Source organism: Theobroma cacao, chromosome 1, assembly GCF_053813885.1.
Source record: "Theobroma cacao isolate CCN51 chromosome 1, ASM5381388v1, whole genome shotgun sequence".
Classification (NCBI taxonomy): Eukaryota; Viridiplantae; Streptophyta; class Magnoliopsida; order Malvales; family Malvaceae; genus Theobroma; species Theobroma cacao.
The window spans coordinates 41858433-41879816 of NC_142639.1; the positions used below are offsets into that span (position 1 = coordinate 41858433).

At 37.7% G+C, this 21384-nt stretch overlaps 4 protein-coding genes, 1 long non-coding RNA gene and 3 pseudogenes across 7 annotated transcripts; 3 read left to right on the forward strand and 5 right to left on the reverse strand.

Moving 5' to 3' along the window:
• Nucleotides 1-61: 61 nt before the first annotated feature.
• On the reverse strand, nt 62-2772 carry LOC18614493 (rust resistance kinase Lr10-like). The gene is made up of 4 exons (XM_007052280.3): nt 1942-2772; nt 1735-1767; nt 1488-1517; nt 62-1200 (listed from the first exon to the last, which is right to left on the reverse strand). Exons 1-4 carry the CDS (start codon nt 2696-2698, stop codon nt 149-151), a joined length of 1872 nt encoding a protein of 623 aa, XP_007052342.3. The 5' UTR covers nt 2699-2772; the 3' UTR covers nt 62-148.
• A 2035-nt stretch (nt 2773-4807) lies between these two features.
• Nucleotides 4808-6118, forward strand: LOC148764845 (rust resistance kinase Lr10 pseudogene; annotated as a pseudogene).
• A 1012-nt stretch (nt 6119-7130) lies between these two features.
• On the reverse strand, nt 7131-9960 carry LOC18614495 (rust resistance kinase Lr10-like). The gene is made up of 4 exons (XM_007052282.3): nt 9176-9960; nt 8885-8917; nt 8653-8682; nt 7131-8336 (listed from the first exon to the last, which is right to left on the reverse strand). Exons 1-4 carry the CDS (start codon nt 9927-9929, stop codon nt 7285-7287), a joined length of 1869 nt encoding a protein of 622 aa, XP_007052344.3. The 5' UTR covers nt 9930-9960; the 3' UTR covers nt 7131-7284.
• A 334-nt stretch (nt 9961-10294) lies between these two features.
• LOC18614496 (rust resistance kinase Lr10-like) lies at nt 10295-13595 on the forward strand. Of its 2 annotated transcripts, XM_007052283.3 has the most exons (3): nt 10295-11048; nt 12198-12215; nt 12300-13594. In XM_007052283.3, exons 1-3 carry the CDS (start codon nt 10343-10345, stop codon nt 13376-13378), a joined length of 1803 nt encoding a protein of 600 aa, XP_007052345.3. In that variant the 5' UTR covers nt 10295-10342; the 3' UTR covers nt 13379-13594. The 2 variants fall into 2 exon arrangements, with proteins under 2 accessions (XP_007052345.3, XP_017980081.2); XM_018124592.2 differs by lacking the exon at nt 12198-12215 and having other exon boundaries at nt 12300-13595.
• LOC18614497 (uncharacterized) lies at nt 12924-14931 on the reverse strand. The gene is made up of 2 exons (XR_016024248.1): nt 13819-14931; nt 12924-13710 (listed from the first exon to the last, which is right to left on the reverse strand). It is a non-coding gene; the product is annotated as an uncharacterized LOC18614497 (long non-coding RNA).
• Nucleotides 14932-15414: 483 nt separating this feature from the next.
• On the reverse strand, nt 15415-16424 carry LOC108660433 (rust resistance kinase Lr10 pseudogene; annotated as a pseudogene).
• Nucleotides 16425-17039: 615 nt separating this feature from the next.
• Nucleotides 17040-18224, forward strand: LOC18614498 (rust resistance kinase Lr10 pseudogene; annotated as a pseudogene).
• A 426-nt stretch (nt 18225-18650) lies between these two features.
• On the reverse strand, nt 18651-21367 carry LOC18614499 (rust resistance kinase Lr10-like). Of its 2 annotated transcripts, none has more exons than XM_088804208.1 (4): nt 20570-21367; nt 20363-20395; nt 20124-20153; nt 18651-19838 (listed from the first exon to the last, which is right to left on the reverse strand). In XM_088804208.1, exons 1-4 carry the CDS (start codon nt 21324-21326, stop codon nt 18787-18789), a joined length of 1872 nt encoding a protein of 623 aa, XP_088660334.1. In that variant the 5' UTR covers nt 21327-21367; the 3' UTR covers nt 18651-18786. The 2 variants fall into 2 exon arrangements, with proteins under 2 accessions (XP_088660334.1, XP_017980059.2); XM_018124570.2 differs by having other exon boundaries at nt 20124-20155; nt 20341-20395.
• Between the last annotated feature and the right edge of the window lie 17 nt (nt 21368-21384).

Sequence of the window (21384 nt, forward strand, 5' to 3'; positions counted from 1 at the left end):
TGGCAACTTGTTGTTTGCTAGAACTTGATAATTTGTGCTAAATTTAAGTAATTGGTGGATGTTCAACTGTAAAAATATTCTTGCAGACACATAGAATCACACAGCATTTTCATCAAACTGATTCCTTATAGTAGATTTCTGTAGACCCTCAGCTACGTTTCCTTTCTGGAGTTAAAGCAGGCTTGGGAGGCATTTGCAGTGGCTCTGAAGTATCTTCAAGCATCTCCACCACTTTAGTCATGGAAGGACGATCTGCAGGCTTCAGTTGTATGCACCAAAGAGCAATCATGATCATCCTTTTGCCTATATCCTTTTCCTCAGCTGTCGCATCCTTGATTTCCACTTCACCCTTTTGTTCTAGTTGATCATGAATCCATGATGGGAAGTAGATTTGGCTCAAATTCTTCACGAACGGATTGAGATTTTTTCTTCTCCCAGCCATTTCCATCAACAGCATTCCAAAACTGTAAACGTCCGATTTAGAGGAGATGCCTCCAATATTTTTATACAGCAATTCTGGAGCCATGTATCCCCTAGTTCCTCTAGCATTTGTCAGAGAAACTACACTATCATTTCTTGGATACAACTTGGCAAGGCCACAATCAGAAATTTTTGGAGTAAAGTCTTCATTAAGAAGAATGTTGTGAGGCTTAATATCAAGGTGCAGAATCCTCATGTGACAACCTCGGCGTAGATATTCAAGCCCATGAGCTATAGCTAAAGCAATCTCATACATTCTGCTCCAACTTAAAGTGCAGACGTCCTCCTGAGAGAACAGGTACTTATCGAGAGATCCATTGGGCATGTATTCATAAATGAGAACCTTTTTAGATCCTTCAAAGCAGAATCCAAGAAGTTGTACCACGTTGACATGACGTATCGTCCCAATTGTTCTCAATTCATTGATGAAATCTCCCCCATCGCCCTTGGCCTCAGCCAGCATCTTTACTGCAACTAGACAACCATTTGATAGCTTTCCCTTGAATACAGAGCCAAAGCCGCCTTGACCCAGTTGTTCGTTGAAGCCTCCAGTCATCCTCTTGATGTCAGAGTAAGAAAATTTTCTGAGTTTGAGGTTCTCATAGTTTCGCAAGAACTCTTCAACATATTCATCAATTGATGCTCTTTTCCACCATTTATAAATTAGATAGAGAGACATGCATAGGATTCCAACGGCAGCTCTTATCAAAGTGTAATACCCTTCAATATGGTAAAAAACAAATGCAAATGCCAGTTCAGAAACAGTTAAGACTGAAAAGAAATACTACTATACATGATATCTGCCAAATGCTGTTTATCATTGGTATTTATCAAGATTAATTAAAGCCTTCTTTCCCAGAGGAGTTTAGAAATTTCGTGCAATCTCCTCCTTTTACCTCCTTAACTGTGCAAGAGGGTAATAGGTTCTTTCACTTTCTAGAAAACAGATTGGTTAGCTACATAAAATGTCATGATCTAGCCTGAAATATGTTATATGAAAAACTCACCAACAATTTTCAGTACGAGTCCTATGCAGCCTGTAAGACAGAGAAGGGGGCGAAGGCATGTGAGGACAGGTTAGAGTCATGCTAAGAAATAAGTGATAATGTTAAATTTCAATGGAAACACAGGATTCATTCATTTGTTCAAATTTTGAGTCTACGTTATGTTAAAACGCAGACCAGCATGATTTCAATCATGTTTATGCAGATTTACATAGTTGATGAATATTAGTAATGTTATTTGGAGGCTTACCCTGTATTGCGATCCATAAATAATGTACAAAACCTGCAACAGCAACAGATAAATCATTATTTCATATCTATAAATGAGAAAAAGTGAAGTTGAAAGAATGATCAAACAAAAGGAGCATGGGAAGAAAATTTGGTATCTAACTCAATTTACTCCTTGGCGGATGTTTATCGTACTATTTCAATGTTTTATTTAAGGATTCTTACTCACAATTAACACTCGTCAATGGTCCTCTGCAGCAGATGCGCTTGGAGTCACCAATACCATCTGAGAATGGACAATATCCTCCATTTGATTCACAAATTGAACTAAAACTACTATAACTCCATGAAAGCTCATATCCTATGGTCAATTTCTTGTGGATATCAGCATATGTGAGATTCCCAGGTGTTTGAATCACCGCCGGAGTCATCAAGAAATAGTCACAAGAGTTGGAGAGCGATGCTGCTTGCAGATTTCCAAGAAAAACATACAGATGGTGAGCTTGCGGTAGGGAGGAATTGGTTATGCAAGGAGATGCGTCCAGATATTCCGGAGAATTCACTGTGGTTGAACAATTAAGATAAATCATGGTATCCTCTGTTTCTAAGGACAACCAATATGGCAGATGGTAGTAGGAGTCGTTATAGTACTCAGAGACATAACTAAGGTTGTTTGCTGTCCAGGCATAACGGGGAAGGGAGGAGCAGTCATTTGTCTTTAGACCAGGATCGACGGCATGAAGGGTCTCATTATCGTATGAGATGGATTCGACATAAAATCTACCGTAACCTATTGTTAACACGGGACGCTCATGCTCACAAGCAAGTTCATAAGAGGAATCTCCGCAATTTGCAGGATCATTTCTTAATCGAAATGGATATTGTATTGATAAATTTCCGCAAAGAGAAGAACAAGATGATTGTTTCCTAGAATTGCAGATTGGAAGGAAGAACAAGGCTACAATTAGGAGGTTAAGAACTGGCATGGCGAGAAGTCTAGCAAAGCGAGTCCTGAACCTACCTTTAATAGTTTGTACATGCAGGAATCAGGATCTTCTTTATTTATTTATTGTTTTATCGAACACTAATCAGTAATCCCTTTCTTTCACCTCTTTTTTGGCCAATTATAACATTACGTAATTGACTTGGTGTTGTGTGTCAATGAAGGTGTTTCAGTGAAGATTCATATGAATTGAGATGAATCCTCCTGGAAAGGGCGAGGTGTACATGCAGGAATCAGGATCTCCTTTATTTATTTATTATTTTATCGAACACTAATCAGTAATCACTTTTTTCACCTCTTTTTTGGCCAATTGTAGCATTACGTAATTGACTTGGTGTTGTGTGTCAATGAAGATTCATATGAATTGAGATGAATCCTCCTGGAAACGGTGAGGTGCAGGTCAATCCACGCTCATCGTGCGATTTTTCCTTTTTGGTGAAAGGGTCTGCAGTTTGCTATTCATAACGTCAAAATCAGAGAAACGTTTTTCTCACGGGGAGGTCTTTGAGCTGTTAGATAGTACTAATATAGTCTAAGCTTGAAGAGTTTCTATGCTTGCTTTGTATTCAGCATCTCTGCCCTATACAAAATGACTTTACGAAGTGTTATAGCCTTTCATTTAATTATCTTTCTCTTATATTTATGCCATGGAGAAGCTGAGAAATCATGTCCAGATGTAGCTTGCAGGGAAGGAGGTCCTTCCGTCCGTTTTCCCTTTTGGCTTAAAGATCGACAGCCAGAGAGTTGTGGTTACCCAGGGTTTGAATTATCCTGCTCTGAGAGGAACGAAACACTGATTGAATTTCCATATTCAGGGCAGTTTTTCGTGGCTGGAATAGATTACGAGAGCCAGAATATTTACATCGGAGACCCCCAGGGTTGCATGCGTAGAAGGCTTAAAAACTTGACCGTCACTGGTAGTCCTTTCACGATTTTCCGGCCCGACTATTACACACTGCTCGACTGCTCGCCAGGAATTGAAAGGTCAGACTCAGAAACAGTACTGATAGATTGTCTCAGCAGTTCCAATCATCTTGTTTCTGCTGCCCCTGCTTCAACTGTCACGAGTCTAGATCTTCTATTTTCTTGCCACTTCATTGCAAATGTTACCTTATCTCGTATGGATTGTTACGACCAATGTCTCTTGGAACGAACTTCTAATTTTAATTATTTTGACCGCACTTGGTTGCATAATTTTACGATACCTGCAGAAATATGTCGATTGAAGGGACCTAATTTTAATTGTTTTGACCTCATTGGGTTGTATAATTTTACAAAACTTTCGTGGGAAATACCGGGGTGCGGTTTAGATTGTCGAGAAAGAGGAGGAGAATGTCGATTGAAGGGAAATAATAGTTTACAAGTCGAATGTTTCAATGAATATATTCCTCCAAAAGGAATTCCCCAGTATGAAGGTACATCTGCTTTTTATTTATTTATTTTTAGCATATTGCTTTATTGACTCTCGGTTAATTGCTTGACTCTTGGCGTGGGGTGAGACTGTTGGAGCCAAATTTCAACCACAAAGATAGCGATCACTAATTTTATTTTAGGTATTAATTATTATAACGTCTCGAAAGTAATGTTTAAAAGTATTCAAATCTTATAAAATTTATTTAAATTTGTGAGTCGTACCGACTTAAGTAAGACTTGACATAGACTGTGTCATAAAAAATTTATTGCAATAAATAAGAGGTTTAGAATGAAATATCAATAGCTGAGATTAATAAAATCATTTATCAAAAAAAATTATTATATTTTTTTATTTTTATTTTAAAATATTAATATAAAATAATATTTTATTTATTTAATAATAAAATAATTATTAAAAAAGTTGATCAATTTGACTTTTACAAAAGAAGACTCGATCAATCCGCAAACACATCTAATAATGCCTTTTATACTTTGTTCCCTTCGCTCTTACGGAAATGTTAGATTTCTAACACCTTATTGTTTGATTCTTGCAGAGAAATCCTTAGGACATATCATTAAAGGTAAGTCCATAACTCGAGTACATATGTTCTTATTGTATTAAATTGTCAGATGCAAATTACATGAAACTTATGATCAGCAATGAATTGTCTGCAGGTGTAAGCATCGGAATTTCTATTGGAGTTCTTACTCTAACGCTCATGGTCACATTAATTATCTTGTACTTGAGATCAAGAAGAGCAGAGGTAGAGGAGAATCGAAAGAAAATTAAGAAATTTTTGGAAGAATTTAGGCCTCTCAATCCAACAAGATACTCATTTGCAGATCTTCGAAAGATGACAAATGAATTCGAGAAGAAGCTAGGCCAAGGAGGCTATGGAAGTGTATTCAAGGGCGAGCTTGAAAATGGAGTGCCGGTGGCCGTGAAAGTACTCGACCACTCCAAAGGCAATGGAGAAGATTTCACTAATGAAGTCAACACAATTGGGAGGATCCATCATATCAATGTGGTTCGATTGTTGGGTTTTTGTGCAGATGAATCAGACCGAGCTCTCGTCTACGAGTTCATGCCAAATAAGTCGCTAGATAAATTCATTTTTCCAGCGAATTCAAGGAGGCCGAAGCTTAGTTGGGGAAAGCTTCAAGATATTGCCATTGGTGTTGCCAGAGGAATCGAGTATCTTCACCAGGGATGTGACCAAAGAATCCTGCATTTTGACATCAAGCCACAAAATATCTTGTTAGACATCGACTTCAATCCTAAGATATCAGATTTTGGCCTAGCAAAGCTTTTTCCGAAGAAGGAAAGTGTCGTATCCATAACTGCTGTCAGAGGAACCATGGGTTACATTGCACCAGAGGTCTACTTCTCCGGGAACATTGGAAATGTATCATATAAAACAGATGTTTACAGTTTCGGCATGTTGTTATTTGAAATGGTTGGAGGTAGGAAAAACAAGGATCTGACAGTGGAAAACACAAGCCAAGTTTACTTTCCTCAGTGGGTTTACGATCGCCTCGCAAGTGGGGAGGATTTGGGAATTAAGGAGGACAAAGATGGAGACGTTGACATTGCGAAGAAGTTATCAGTTGTGGGGATTTGGTGCGTACAATGGGATCCGACTGATCGTCCTCCGATAAGCACTGTGATTCAGATGTTGGAAGGAAGAAAAGGAAGCTTACCCCTACCACCGGATCCTTTTGCTTCCCTCAGCTCGGAAGAAAGTGACATGAATGTCCCATAAGCAAGCCATTCCTGGCCAGAATGAACGTGCGCTTGTGCACTACTGACCTTAAGGACTCTTATTTCGCACTATTATGAAAGAATTGTGAACTATAGTGATAATTTGTGTAACATGGTAGTATTCTGTTAATCAGTTTGATACTTAAGCATTGTCATGTTAAAATACTGTGACAGTTCCAAATTGTTAATCGCAGAAATACAGCTTCTTTTCTTGGTTTGCATCCTTCATTCCTTCTGTATCGTTTTGTTTTAATTTTTTTCTTGAAAAAGCAAACTTTGGTGATTTCATTACTTTTATGATATTAACAAAAAACTACCCCTTTACGCTAGCAGTGCAGAACGGCCCATGCAGAGTAAAAAAGCCACTACCATGGCTTGGCTTGTTCTACGTATAGGCAAACAATACAAGAGATCGGGTTGCCCATGGGATCAGCCACCAAACCCAGAAAACATAAAACTCCCTTGTCCAACCCAAAAAAGGAGACCCCAGAATTAGGACCCCTGTCTATCTATTAAACTTCTTTACAGAAACCCAAAACCATGCTCTTATCAAACTCCAACTGCAAAGCCATAGATTTTCCATCTACCATTAATTTTAGTAGACATATAATTTAGCTGTTAGTGGGATCTTTTTTTGGGTAAAATCTGTGAATCATTTTTCCATTTATTGTTAAAAAATCCCGTTTAAATAATTAAACCTTTGTATTGTCATAAACATCATAAAATTCTTAAGATCGATTTTCGCTGCATCTCATCCTAAAATATATTTCAAAAATAAAATAAAGTAATCATTCTTTAGAACATGAGTTTTCCTTTTTTTTACGTTTGCAGATTAGTCCTGAAATATGATTGGGCCAGAGAAACTAGAAGACCTCATGTAGTCAGGTAATTCAGGCCCTTGTTGTTTTCCTGCTGGGCCGTAGCCTAAACATTCCGAAAACGTTAACACTGGCCCAAAACAAAAAACCTAAGACGTCATTTTTTATAAATTTAGACATGAAGTTTTCAAATTGAAAATTCCTATAAATTTAAATGTTTTAGTGTGAATTACTCCACTAAGATTGTTCTGATGATTATGCAAAATCCGCTGCAGATTTAGATTGAATTCTTTTAATTATTGCATTGCAATTTTTATGGATAAGCATGAGCCATGCAATTTTCTGTGTGATGTAGTATTTTGATGACAGGTAATTAATTCTTAAGATTCAAGACATTTTGGCACCCTGTTGTTTGCTAGAACTTGATAATTTGTGCTAAATTTAAGTAATTGGTGGATGTTCAACTGTAAATATATTCTTGCAGATATACATCATAAGAACAAAATCAAGCACACACATGGAATTACAGAGCACTTTCATCCAAGTGATTCCTTATTGTAAGATTTCTGAAGACCCTCAGCTACGTTTCCTTTCTGGAGCTAAGGCAGGCTTGGGAGGCATTTGCAATGGCTCTGAAGTATCTTCAAGCATCTCCACCACTTTGGTCATGGAAGGACGATCAGCAGGCTTCAGTTGTATGCACCAGAGAGCAATTATGATCATCCTTTTGCCTATATCCTTTTCCTCAGCTGTTGCATCCTTGATTTCCACTTCACCCTTTTGTTCTAGTTGATCATAGATCCAGGATGGGAAGTAGATTTGGCTTAAATTCTCCACGAACGGATTGAGATTTTTTCTTCTCCCAGCCATTTCCATCAATACCATTCCAAAACTATAAACGTCCGATTTAGAGGAGATGCCTCCAATACTTTTATACAGCAATTCTGGAGCCATGTATCCCATTGTTCCTCTAGCATTTGTCAGAGAAACTACACTATCGTTTCTTGGATACAACTTGGCAAGGCCAAAATCAGAAATTTTTGGAGTGAAGTCTTCGTTAAGAAGGATGTTGTGAGGCTTAATATCAAGGTGCAGAATCCTCATATGACAACCTCGGTGTAGATATTCAATCCCATGAGCTATGGCTAAAGCAATCTCATACATTCTGCTCCAACTTAAAGTGGAGACGTCCTCTTGAGAGAACAGATACTTGTCAAGAGATCCATTGGCCATGTATTCATATATGAGAGCCCTTTTATATCCTTCAAAGCAGAATCCAAGAAGTTGCACCACGTTTACATGGCGGATCATCCCAATTGTTGCCACTTCATTCATGAAATCTCGCCCATCGCCCTTGGCCTCTGCCAGCATCTTTACTGCAACTAGACAACCATTTGATTGCTTTCCCTTAAATACAGAGCCAAAGCCACCTTGACCCAGTTGTTCCTTGAAGCCATCTGTCATCTTGTTGATGTCATTGTACGAGAATTTTCTGAGTTTGAGCTTTTCGTAGTTTTGCAGGAACTCTTCAACATATTTATCAATTGACGCTCTTCTCCACCATTTATAAACTAGACAGGGAAACATGCATAGGATTCCAACGGCAGCTCTTAACATGGTAAAACACCCTTCACACGGTAAAAAGCACAAATGCAAAGCAAGTTCATAAACAGTAAGACCAAAAAGAAATACTACTATACATGATATTATCTGCCAAATGCTGTTTATCATTGGTATCTATCAAGGTCGATCCTTTTTCCTTCTCAACTGTGCAAGAGGGTAAAAGGTGGAAGATGGCACATGATATCCACTTCTTTCACTTTCTAGAAACAGATTGAGTTATATAAAATGTCATGTTCGAACTGATGTTACTCATTTGGTTCAAAAAACAAAAACATATAACACAAATTTTCTGGCGTGAAATATGTTGTATGAAAAACTTACCAACAATTTTCAGTACGAGTCCTATGCAGCCTGTAAGACAGAGAAGGGGAACAGATTAGTGTAATGCTAAGAAATAAGTGATAATGTTAAATTTCAATGAAACACCGGATCCATTCATTTGTTCAAATTTTGAGCCTATGTTATGTTAAAACGCAGATCAGCATGATCTCAATCATGTTTATGCATATTTACATAGTCGATGAATTATTAGTAAGTTTATTTGGAGGATTACCCTGTATTGTGCTCCATAAATATTGTCCAAAACCTGCAACAGCAACAGATAAATCAATATTTCATATTTGTAAATGAGAAAAAGTGAAGTTAAAAGAAAGAGCAAACCAGTCAAAAGCAATCTAATGACACTTTTGGTGGTCAAGACTCAATAGCCAAACAAATGGAGCATGCGAAGAAAATCTTACTCAATTGATGCCTTAGCGGGTGTTTATCGTAATATTTCAGTGTTTTATATCCTTAAATACATTTTCTCAGCAACCAAAATAAATCATTAAGGATTCTTACTCACAATGAACATTCGAGAATTGTCCTCTGCAGCAGATGCGCTTGAATTCACCAGAATCATCTGAATAAGGACAATATCCTCCATTTACTGCACAAATTAAACAAAAAGATTGACTCCATGAAAGCTCATATCCTATGGTCAATTTCTTGTGGATATCAGCATACGTGTGATTCCCAATTGTTTGAATCACAGCCGGAGTCATTAATACATATTCACAAAAGTTCAGGGATGCTGCTTGCAGATTTCCAAGAAAAACATACTGATGGTGAGCTTGTGGTAGAGAAGAATTAGTAATGCAAGGAGATGGGTCCAGATATTCGGACGAATTCATTGTGGTTGAACAATTAAGAAAAGTCATGGTATCCTCTGTTCCTGAGGACAACGAATATCGCTGATAGTAGGGGAAGTTGGAGTTGAAGTAAGAAAAGGAGTCGTGACTAAGGTTGTTCGCTGTCCAGGCATACAGAGGAAGGAAGAAGCAGTCATTTTTCTTTAGACCGGGATCGACAGCGTGAAGGGTCTCCTCATCGTATGAGATGGATTCGACATAAAATCTTCCGTAATCTATTGTTAACACGGGGCGCTTATGCTCACAAGCAAGTTCATACAAGAAATGTCCGCAATTTGCAGGATCAGTTCTTAACCGAAAGGGATATTGTATTGATAAATATCCGCAATAAGAAGAACAAGATGATTCTTTCATAGAAATGCAGATTGGAAGGAAAAACAAGGCTACTAGGAGGTTAAGAACTGCCATGGCGAGAAGTCAAGCAAATGGAGTCCTGAACTTACGTTGAATAGTTTCTAAATGCAAGAATCAGGGTCCCCTTTATTTATTTATTTATTATTTTATTGGACACTAATCAGTAATCCCTTTCTTTGACCTCTTTTCTGGCCAATTGTAACATTACATAATCGACTTGCTGTTGTAGGTCAATGAAGGTATTTCAATGAAGATTCATACGAATTAAGAGGAATCCTCCTTGAAAGGGCAAGGTGCCGGTCAATACACGCTCCTCCTGCGATTTTTCCACTAATCATTGTTTTTTTTTTTTTAAAGAAAGAAAGATCAGAATAAAAGCTTTCTCACGGGGAGGTCTCTGAGCTGTTAGATAACACTAATATAGTACAAACTCTGCCTTGTATTCAGCAGCTCTGATCTACAAAAAAATGACTATACAAAATGTTATAGACTTTCAATTAATTATCTTTCTCTTATATTTATGCCATGGAGAAGCTGGGAAATCATGTCCATATGCAGCTTGCAGTGAGGAAGGTCCTTCCGTCCGTTTTCCTTTTTGGCTTAAAGATCGACAGCCAGAGAGTTGTGGTTACCCAGGGTTTGCATTATCCTGCTCTAAGAGGAATGAAACACTGATTGAAATTCCATATTCAGGGCAATTTGTCGTGGCTGATATTGATTACGAGTACCAAAATATTTACATCAGTGACCCCACGGGTTGCATGGCGAGAAGGCTTATGACCTTGAACGTCACAAGTAGTCCTTTCATGATTTCCGGGGCTCTTCATTTCATTCTGCTCAACTGCTCGTCAATAACTGGAAGACCAGAACTACTACCGTTAGATTGTCTCAGCAGTTCCAATCATCTTGTTTATGCTGTCAATGCTTCAACTTACATGAGTCTAGATCTTCTCTCTTCTTGCCACTTCACTGCCGATGTTACCTCATCTTTAAAATTTTCTCACAAAGCTTTCATGCCTTCGTTTTATGATTTGACACTTGGGTGGGAAATTGCGGGGTGCGATATTGGTTGCCGAGTAAGAGGAGGAGAATGTCGATTGAAGGGCAATAATAGTTTAGAAGTCGAATGTTCCATTGAACATCTTCCTGCATACAAAAGTTCTCCAAGTGAAGGTACATCTGCTTCTTCCTTTATTTGCTCTCTCTTAATTGCTCGACTATTTGGGGAGCCAAATTTCAACCATGAGATATATAGATGATGTTCAGTGCACACTTTCAATAACACCACTAATTTCATTTTGGCTACTAATTATAACGTCCTTAGTTGCTTCTAACATAAGGTAATGTCTAGAGGTATTGGGATACCCGTCCATGCCTTATAGTATGTTCTCCTAACTTCTTACTACATAATTTACTAGCAGGATAGTTTGCATGAAAAAAAAAAAAGACATAAAAGGAAAAAGAAAAAGAAAGAAAAATTATTTATATTAGTTGAAGTATTTTTTTTAACTTTCTTCTCATTTGCAGGAGGATTGGATTTTAAGAAAGAAAATGATTAAATTCACCAATTTCTTTTACTTTTATTGTTTATACTAAATTAAAAAGAAAAAGTGTTCTCATATATTATTGTTTATAGTCATCTATATAGTATTTTTATCTCGACAAAAAAGAAAAAAACCATTCTGGTTTTGTCCCTGCTTAAAGACAAAATATAGCTTTAAAAAATAAAAAAAAGAAAACCAAGTGAACTATATGTATATAGATTCCTTAGATTTGGTCGATATGTTGATTGTGCTTGGATGAATCATCACCGGTTGGCTGTGGGTCATGTTAAGAGTGGACCTGTGTGTCATGTTAATTGTGGAGTTTTTGCGTTTTGTCTTTCTTCAATTGTACAGATACTGGGAATGAACTTTGTTGAGCAGATGTGTTATTTACCGGAGAAGAATTGTGACCTGTTTGTTTTGTTATGAAAAGGCATAAAGGCTGTTTTTGTTGTTCATTGCTTGCGAGGGTTTCTGGCAGGCAGTAGGGAGGTCTGTATGGTCTTTTGTTATAGGTTGTTGTGATGATTCAGGATTGTTATTCTCTAATTTAGAGAGTAACATAACTGAATCTGCTTGTAGCCTGCTGCTGAGGGAACTTTTGGTTTCCGACTGTGTGAAGTTGAGATCATCATGAAAACAATTCCCGCAAACGAAATTTCATTCCTTTGCTAGAATTGTTAATTCAATTTAAAACTTTTTAACTTTAATTGTTCTATATTTCAACAAAGACATGAAAATGTAAGTTCTCTTACTCTTTATCTTTTGTTTTTTGCAGCATGGAATATGATCATAAGTAAGTCCATACCCCAATTACATATGCTCTTATTTTATTACATTGTCATATCGAAACATATGATCAGTTAAGAATTATGTGCAGGAGTAAGCATCGGGATTCTTATTATACCGCTCCCGGTCACATTAACTGTCTTGTACTTGATCAGATCAAGAAGATCACAGGCAGAGAAGATCCGGAGGAAAATTAAGATATTTTTGGAAGATTTTAGGTCTCTCCATCCAACAAGATACTCATTTGCAGATGTTCAAAAAATGACAAATGAATTCAGGAAGAAGCTAGGCCAAGGAGGCTATGGAAGCGTATTCAAGGGTGAGCTTGAAAATGGAGTGCCGGTAGCTGTGAAACTACTCGACAACTCCAAGGGCAATGGAGAAGATTTCACTAATGAAATAAGCATAATTGGGAGGATTCATCATGTCAATGTGGTTCGATTGTTTGGTTATTGTGCAGATGAGTCTGAACAAGCTCTTGTCTACGAGTTCATGCCAAACAAATCGCTAGATAAATTCATTTTTCCAGCGAATTCAAATAGACCGGAGCTGAGTTGGGGAAAGCTTCAACATATTGCCATTGGTGTGGCCAAGGGAATAGAGTATCTTCACCAGGGATGTGACCAAAGAATCTTGCATTTCGACATCAAGCCACAAAATATCCTGTTAGACATCGACTTCAATCCTAAGATATCAGATTTTGGCTTAGCAAAGCTTTTTCCGAAGAAAGAAAGTGTAGTGTCCATAACTGCTGTGAGAGGAACCACGGGTTACATTGCACCAGAGGTCTATTTCTCTGGGAACATTGGGAATGTATCATATAAAACAGATGTTTACAGTTATGGAATGTTGTTACTTGAAATGGTTGGAAGTAAGAGAAACAAGGATCTTACAGTGGGAAACACAAGCCAAGTTTACTTTCCTCAGTGGGTTTACAATCGCCTCGCAAATGGGGAGGATTTGGGAATTAAAGAGGAAAAAGAAGGAGATGCTGACATTACGAAGAAGTTGTCAGTTGTGGCGATTTGGTGTGTACAATGGGATCCGAGTAATCGTCCTTCGATGAGCACTGTAATTCAGATGTTGGAAGGAAGAACACGAAGCTTACCCCTGCCACCTGATCCTTTTGCTTCCCTCAGCTTGGAAGAAAGTGACTTGAATGTCCTATAAGCAGGCCAATCTTGGTCAGAATGAACATGCGCCCTTCTGCACTAGTGAAAATAAGGACTCATATTTCATATTTCAGCATAAAGATTGTGAAATAATTGTGAATTATGAGTGGTAAGTTGTGTAATATGGTAGTATTTTGTTACTCTAGTTGACACTTAAGCAATGTCTTATTAAGATACTGAGACAGTTGCATCTACCTGAAGTGAAGGAATTTGATTAATGGCATTTTCCCATAAACAGGAAAATAATCATACTTATATTCCTCAAATAGTATTAGCAATGTCAGAAAAGTGTTCTGAGACGTGATTGTGAACAAACAGGTGATTTAGCATCTGCAGGAAACATCCCATCATGAAAAGATGTGAATGTGATGAATCAAATTGCAAATACTGACACTCAGAGATATCAGCAAGGAATTTCAATACCAGTGATGCACTCACCTTCTAAATTTCTATATCCCTTGATGCTTGGTCCAATAACGATATAATTTGATTATTTAGATAAAGATAATTTATGCTCCCAGAGAAAAACAAGTTGGCAGCTAGTAAAAGCATATTGCAGAATGAGGAGAGGGTGTCAAATCCCCAACACACCAACATCCAACAAGGTAATGGAGAATAGACCTCAGTTATCCCCCAAAAAAAGTAGAATAATCCTGGTATCTAAATATTCAAAGCATGCATGCTACAACCTGGTATACAGCAGGCAGGCTAAAGGATGTTTGTTTTCGTGGCCATTAGCTAAAGCTCAGCATAGTTACCTTGCCTTTGAATCAAGACAAAACGTCACCAGGAAACCCTGAGAAGAGCCTTAAAAATGGACTATGTGTTTCTAAAAATATTAAATTTACTGCTTCAAAAATAAAAATTAAATTTACAGTTGTATGATCATCATGGCCAACCACAATTACCAAAGGGTCAGCAAAGATTAGGACAAAGCCATTACTAAAAAAGTTCACTTTTAAACAAGAATATTTCAGAAAGCACAAAACTTTGCATCAAGTATCCAAATTTAGCTCAAAAGGAATCTAAAGCTGCCTAATTCCGATAATAACATTCCACAAGCAAAGAACTTCAATTAACAGGTTTACAAGACAACTCTTTATCCAACAATAAAAATCATAATTACCAAACAAAATGGGAGTAAAAGCAAATGGGTATACATGATTTTCGCTAATGGGATTGAAAATAAAAATTCAAAAATCAGAGAGACCACTAGAAGCGAGGCGAGCGATTGCCCTCTGGGAGTAAAAGCAAGGAAAGCAAGACCACTAGAAGAAGAAGAAGAAGAATAGGAAAGAGGATAAATTATCTTATATAAATTCTGGGTGGTGAGAAGAGACAGTTGAGGAGAATTTGAGGTGGAGGCAAAGGAGGTAAGTAGTGAGAGAGAAGAGAAACGAAGCGAATGAATTGCCGATGATGATGATGATAATCGAATAACATCTGCCATCAAGGGATTGAGAGAGAAAAAAAAACAGAGCTTTGTGTTTTGATTTTTATAGTATGTAAGTGAATGTATACTATATCTACATAAAGATCAAAATTCAAAGAGCTCACGTGAAAAGGAGCCGACGAGCAACAGGGAAGAAGGGAAGGAGATAGTTTTGGTTGAAGGACGTGATTCCAAGGAAGAAGACGCGCCACGTATGCACCTTCATTGCTTACGTTGTTTTTCCGCTCCCCAATACGCTGTCGTTTGAGGCTTCAAACTCTCTTCGCTCTTACTTTTGCCAGAGGTGTTCTTTCTTTGACAATGATTATGAAACTGAAGCAGTTCATCGATAAGCATAAGCCATGCAATTTTCTGTGAGATGTAATGATTTTATGACAGATAATTCTTAATATTCATGACATTTTGGCACCTTGTTTTTGCTAGGACTTGATCATATTGTGCTAAATTTAAGTACTTGGTGGTTGTTCAACTGTAAATATATTCTTGCAGATATACATCATAAGAACAAGAACAAGCACACGCACAGAATTAAAGAGCATTTTCATCAAAGAGATTCCTTATTGTAAGATTTCTGCAGATCCTCAGCTACGTGTCCTTTCTGGAGCTAAAGCAGGCTTGGGAGGCATTTGCAATGGCTCTGAAGTATCTTCAAGCATCCCAACCACATTGATCATTGAAGGACGATCTGCAAGCTTCAGTTGTATGCACCAGAGAGCAATTATGATCATCCTGTTGCCTACATCTTTTTCCTCAGCTGTGGCATCCTTGATTTCCACTTCACCCTTTTGTTCTAGTTGATCATAAATCCATGATGGGAAGTAGATTTGGCTCAAATTCTCCGCGAACGGATTGAGATTTTTTCTTCTCCCAGCCATTTCCATCAGCTCCATTCCAAAACTGTAAACGTCCGATTTAGAGGAGATGCCTCCAATATTTTTATACAGCAATCCTGGAGCCATGAATCCCATAGTTCCTCTAGCATTTGTTAGAGAAACTACACTATCATTTCTAGGATACAACTTGGCAAGGCCAAAATCAGAATTTTTGGAGTAAAGTCTTCATTAAGAAGAATGTTGTGAGGCTTAATATCAAGGTGAAGAATCCTCATGTGACAACTTCGGTGTAGATATTCAATCCCATGAGCTATGGCTAAAGCAATCTCATACATTCTGCTCGAACTTAAAGTGCAGACGTCGTCTTGAGAGAACAGATACTTATCGAGAGATCCATTGGGCATGTATTCATAAATGAGAGCCTTTTTAGATCCTTCAAAGCAGAATCCAAGAAGTTGTACCACGTTTACATGACGGATCATCCCAATTGTTGCCACTTCATTGATGAAATCTCGTCCATCGCCCTTGGCCTCTGCCAGCATCTTGACGGCAACCGGACAACCATTTGATAGCTTTCCCTTAAATACAGAGCCAAAGCCACCTTGTCCCAGTTGTTTCTTGAAGCCATCAGTCATCTTCTTGATGTCAGAGTAGGAGAATTTTCTGAGTTTAAGGTTTTCATAGTTTTGCAAGAACTCTTCAACATATTCATCAATTGATGAGCTTTTCCGGCATTCATAAATTATATAGACAGACATGCATAGGATTCCAACGGCAGCTCTTTCCAAAGTAATATACGCTTCATTGCAAACAATACTAAGAACGAATTGAACTTCAAATCATATGTTGTTCGAATTCTAAAATCATCACTTCTTTTGCAGATGGATAGTTTAATGCGTTTTCAATTTATATCTTTCAATTTTTGTCATTTTATATTTCAACAATGACATGAAAATATAAATTCTCTGACTCTTTATCTTTTGATTTTTGCAAAGAAACTGCTAAGGCATAACATCAAAAGTAAGTCCATAACCTGATTACATATGCTCTTCTTGTACTACATTGTCAAATACAAATTATATCTAAACTTCATCCCTCTACTAGAACTATTAATACCAAGAACAAATTGAATTTCAAATATATGACCACTTGTTTTGCAAATGAATTGTTTAGCACGCTTCCAATTTATAATTTATAATTTTAATTTATTCATATTTTAATAAAGATATGAAAATGTAAATTCTCTAACTCTTTATTTTTTACTTTTTACAGAAAAATTACTAGAGCATATCATCAAAGGTAAGTCCATATTTCGAGTACATATGCTCTTATTGTATTATATTTTCGTATACAAATTAATTACATCGAAACCTATGATCAGCTATGAATTGTGTGCAAGAGTAAGCATCGCAATTTGTACCGGAATTCTTATGCCAGCGCTCATGGTCACATTAATTATCTTGTACTTGAGATCAAGAAACGCAGAGGCAAAGGAGAATCGGAAGAAAATTAAGAAATTTTTGGAAGATTGTGAGTCTCTAAATCCGACAAGATACTCAGTTGTAGATGTTCAAAAGATGACAAATGAATTCAAGAAGAAGCTAGGCCAAGGGGGCTATGGACGTGTATTCAAAGGTGAGCTTGAAAATGGAATGCCGGTAGCTGTGAAAGTACTTGACAACTCCAGAGGCAATGGAGAAGATTTCACCAATGAAGTCAGCACAATTGGGAGGATTTACCACCTCAATGTCGTTCGGTTGTTTGGTTATTGTGCAGATGGGTCAAACCGAGCTCTTGTCTACGAGTTCATGCCAAACAAGTCCCTAGATAAATTCATTTTTCCAGTGAATTCAAATAGGCCGAAGCTTAGTTGGGGAAAGCTTCAACATATTGCCATTGGTGTGGCCAAGGGAATTGAGTATCTTCACCAGGGATGTGACCCAAGAATCTTGCATTTCGACATCAAGCCACAAAATATCTTGTTAGACATCGACTTCAATACTAAGATATCATATTTTGGTTTAGCAAAGCTTTTTCCGAAGAAGGAAAGTGATGTGTCCATAACTGCTGTCAGAGGAACCATGGGTTACATTGCACCAGAGGTCTACTTCTCCGGGGACATTGGAAATGTATCGTATAAAACAGATGTTTACAGTTTCGGTATGTTGTTATTTGAAATGGTTGGAGGTAGGAAAAACAAGGATCTGACAGTGGAAAACACAAGCCAAGTTTACTTTCCTCAGTGGGTTTACAATCGCCTTGCAGATGGGGAGGATTTGGGAATTAAAGAGGAGAAAGATGGAGACGCTGACATTGCAAAGAAGTTATCAGTTGTGGCGATCTGGTGCGTACAATGGGATCCAACTAATCGACCTTCGATAAGCACCGTAATTCAGATGTTGGAAGGAAGAACAGGAAGCTTCCCCCTGCCACTGGATCCTTTTGCTTCCCTCGGCTCGAAAGAAAGTGACATGAATGTCCCATAAGCTGGCCAATCCTGGTCAGAACGAACGTGAAGGATTGTGAATTATGACTGTTCCTTTCGTTTCATTTTCTGCCTGCGTATTAGTCTTCAAATATGATTGGGCCAGAGAAACTAAACAACCACATGTAGTCCAGTAAGTTCAGGCCCTTATTGATTACTTGCTGGGCCTTAGCCTAAATATCCCAATAAAGTTAATACTGGCCCAAAAGACAAACCTACAAGGTCAATTTTTGTAAATTTAGAGATGAAGAAATTTAAATATTTAATTGTGTCTCTTTGAAGATGGAAAATTACTCCACTAAGATTGTTCTGATGATTATGCAAAATTCGCTTCAGATTTAGATTGAATTCTTTTAATTGTTGCATTGCAATTTTTATTGGTAAGCATGAGCCATGGAATTTTTTGTGAGATGTAGTATTTTTAATGACAGATAATTCTTAATATTCAAGACATTTCGGAACCTTGTTGTTTTCTAGAACTTGGTAATATCGTGCTAAATTTAATTAATTGGTGGTTGTTCAACTTTAAATATATTCTTGCAGATATACATCAGAAGAACAAAAGCAAGCGCACAGATGAAATTACAGAGCATTTCCATCAAAGTAATTCCTTATTGTAAGATTTCTGCGGACCCTCAGCTACGTTTCCTTTCTGGAGCTAAAGCAGGCTTGGGAGGCATTTGCAGTGGCTCTGAAGTATTTTCAAGCATCTCCACCACTTTGGTCATGGAAGGACGATCTGCAGGCTTCAGTTGTATGCACCAGAGAGCAATCATGATCATCCTGTTGCCTATGTCCTTTTCCTCAGCTGTCGCATCCTTGATTTCCACTTCACCCTTTTGTTCTAGTTGATCATAAATCCATGATGGGAAGTAGATTTGGCTCAAATTCTCCACGAACGGATTGAGATTTTTTCTTCTCCCAGCCATTTCCATCAACAACATTCCAAAACTGTAAACGTCCGATTTAGAGGAGATGCCTCCAATATTTTTATACAGCAATTCTGGAGCCATGTATCCCATAGTTCCTCTAGCATTTGTCAGAGAAACTACACTATCATTTCTTGGATACAACTTGGCAAGGCCAAAATCAGAAATTTTTGGAGTAAAGTCTTCATTAAGAAGAATGTTGTGAGGTTTAATATCAAGGTGCAGAATCCTCATGTGACAACCTCGGTGTAGGTATTCAATCCCATGAGCTATGGCTAAAGCAATCTCATACATTCTGCTCCAACTTAGAGTGCAGACGTCGTCTCGAGAGAACAGGTACTTGTCGAGAGATCCATTGGGCATGTATTCATATATGAGAACCTTTTTAGATCCTTCAAAGCAGAATCCAAGAAGTTGTACCACGTTGACATGACGGATCATCCCAATTGTTCTCAATTCATTGATGAAATCTCGCCCATCGCCCTTGGCCTCAGCCAGCATCTTTACTGCAACTAGACAACCATTTGATAGCTTTCCCTTGAATACAGAGCCAAAGCCACCTTGACCCAGTTGTTCGTTGAAGCCTCCAGTCATCCTCTTGATGTCAGAGTAAGAAAATTTTCTGAGTTTGAGGTTCTCATAGTTTCGCAAGAACTGTTCAACAGATTCATCAATGGATGCTCTTTTCCACCATTTATAAATTAGATAGAGAGACATGCATAGGATTCCAACGGCAGCTCTTATCAAAATGAAATACCCTTCAATATGGTAAAAAACAAATGCAAATGCCAGTTCAGAAACAGTTAGACTGAAAAGAAATACTACAATACATGATATCTGCCAAATGCTGTTTATCGTTGGTATTTATCAAGATTAATTAAAACTTTCTTTCCCAGAGGAGTTTAGAAAGTTCGTGCAATCTCCTCTTTTTTCTTCCTTAACTTTGCAAGAGGGTAATAGGTTCTTTCACTTTCTAGAAAACAGATTGATAGCTATATAAAATGTCATGATCTAGCCTGAAATATGTTTTATGAAAAACTCACCGACAATTTTGAGTACGAGTCCTATGCAGCCTGTAAGACAGAGAAGGGGCCGAGGGCGTGTGGGTACAGGTTAGAGTCATGCTAAGAAATAAGTGATAATGTTAAATTTCAATAGAAACACAGGATTCATTTATTTGTTCAAATTTTGAGTCTTAAAACGCAGAACAGCATGATTTCAATCATGTTTATGCAGATTTACATGGTTGATGAATTATTAGTAAGGTTATTTGGAGGCTTACCCTGTATTGCGATCCATAAATAATGTACAAAACCTGCAACAAGAACAGATAAATCATTATTTCATATCTAAAAATGAGAAAAAGTCAAGTTAAAAGAATAATCAAACACAAAGAGCATGGGAAGAAAATTTGGTATCTAACTCAATTGACTCCTCGGCGGATGTTTATCGTACTATTTCAATGTTTTATTTAAGGATTCTTACTCACAATTAACACTAGTCAATGGTCCTCTGCAGCAGATGCGCTTGGAGTCACCAATACCATCTGAGAATGGACAATATCCTCCATTTGATTCACAAATTGAACAAAAATAATAACTCCATGAAAGCTCATATCCTATGGTCAATTTCTTGTGGATATCAGCATATGTGAGATTCCCAGTCGTTTGAATCACCACCGGAGTGATCAAGAAATAGTCACAAGAGTTGGAGAGGGATGCTGCTTGCAGAGTTCCAAGAAAAACATACAGATGGTGAGCTTGTGGTAGGGAGGAATTGGCTATGCAAGGAGATGCGTCCAGATATTCCGGAGAATTCAGTGCGGTTGAACAATTAAAATAAATCATGGTATCCTCTGTTTCTAAGGACAACCAATGTGGCAGATAGTAGTAGTAGGGGTCGTAATAGTACTCAGAGACACTACTAAGGTTGTTTGCTGTCCAGGCATAACGGGGAAGGGAGGAGCAGTCATTTGTCTTTAGACCAGGATCGACGGCGTGAAGGGTCTTATTATCGTATGAGATGGATTCGACATAAAATCTACCGTAATCTATTGTTAACACGGGACGCTCATGCTCACAAGCAAGTTCATACAAGAAATGTCCGCAATTTGCAGGATCATTTCTTAATCGAAATGGATATTGTATTGATAAATTTCCACAAAGAGAAGAACAAGATGATTGTTTCCTAGAATTGCAGATTGGAAGGAAGAACAAGGCTATAATTAGGAGGTTAAGAACTGGCATGGCGAGAAGTCTAGCAAAGCGAGTCCTGAACCTACCTTTAATAGTTTGTACATGCAGG

What these genes read in the sequence shown, in the direction of transcription:
- LOC18614499 (XM_018124570.2), bottom strand. Translation starts at nt 21,326, where the DNA reads ATGCCAGTTCTTAACCTCCTAATTATAGCCTTGTTCTTCCTTCCAATC. An exon ending in AAGCCTCCAAATAACCTTAC is followed by an intron (nt 20,156 to 20,340) that starts TAATAATTCATC and finishes TCTCTGTCTTAC; the next exon opens with AGGCTGCATAGGACTCGTAC. An exon ending in ACTCGTACTCAAAATTGTCG is followed by an intron (nt 19,839 to 20,123) that starts GTGAGTTTTTCA and finishes ACCATATTGAAG; the next exon opens with GGTATTTCATTTTGATAAGA.
- LOC18614493 (XM_007052280.3), bottom strand. Translation starts at nt 2,698, where the DNA reads ATGCCAGTTCTTAACCTCCTAATTGTAGCCTTGTTCTTCCTTCCAATC. An exon ending in ACCATTGACGAGTGTTAATT is followed by an intron (nt 1,768 to 1,941) that starts GTGAGTAAGAAT and finishes TTGCTGTTGCAG; the next exon opens with GTTTTGTACATTATTTATGG. An exon ending in ACTCGTACTGAAAATTGTTG is followed by an intron (nt 1,201 to 1,487) that starts GTGAGTTTTTCA and finishes ACCATATTGAAG; the next exon opens with GGTATTACACTTTGATAAGA.
- LOC18614495 (XM_007052282.3), bottom strand. Translation starts at nt 9,929, where the DNA reads ATGGCAGTTCTTAACCTCCTAGTAGCCTTGTTTTTCCTTCCAATCTGC. An exon ending in ACAATTCTCGAATGTTCATT is followed by an intron (nt 8,918 to 9,175) that starts GTGAGTAAGAAT and finishes TTGCTGTTGCAG; the next exon opens with GTTTTGGACAATATTTATGG. An exon ending in TTTATGGAGCACAATACAGG is followed by an intron (nt 8,683 to 8,884) that starts GTAATCCTCCAA and finishes TCTGTCTTACAG; the next exon opens with GCTGCATAGGACTCGTACTG.
- LOC18614496 (XM_007052283.3), top strand. Translation starts at nt 10,343, where the DNA reads ATGACTATACAAAATGTTATAGACTTTCAATTAATTATCTTTCTCTTA.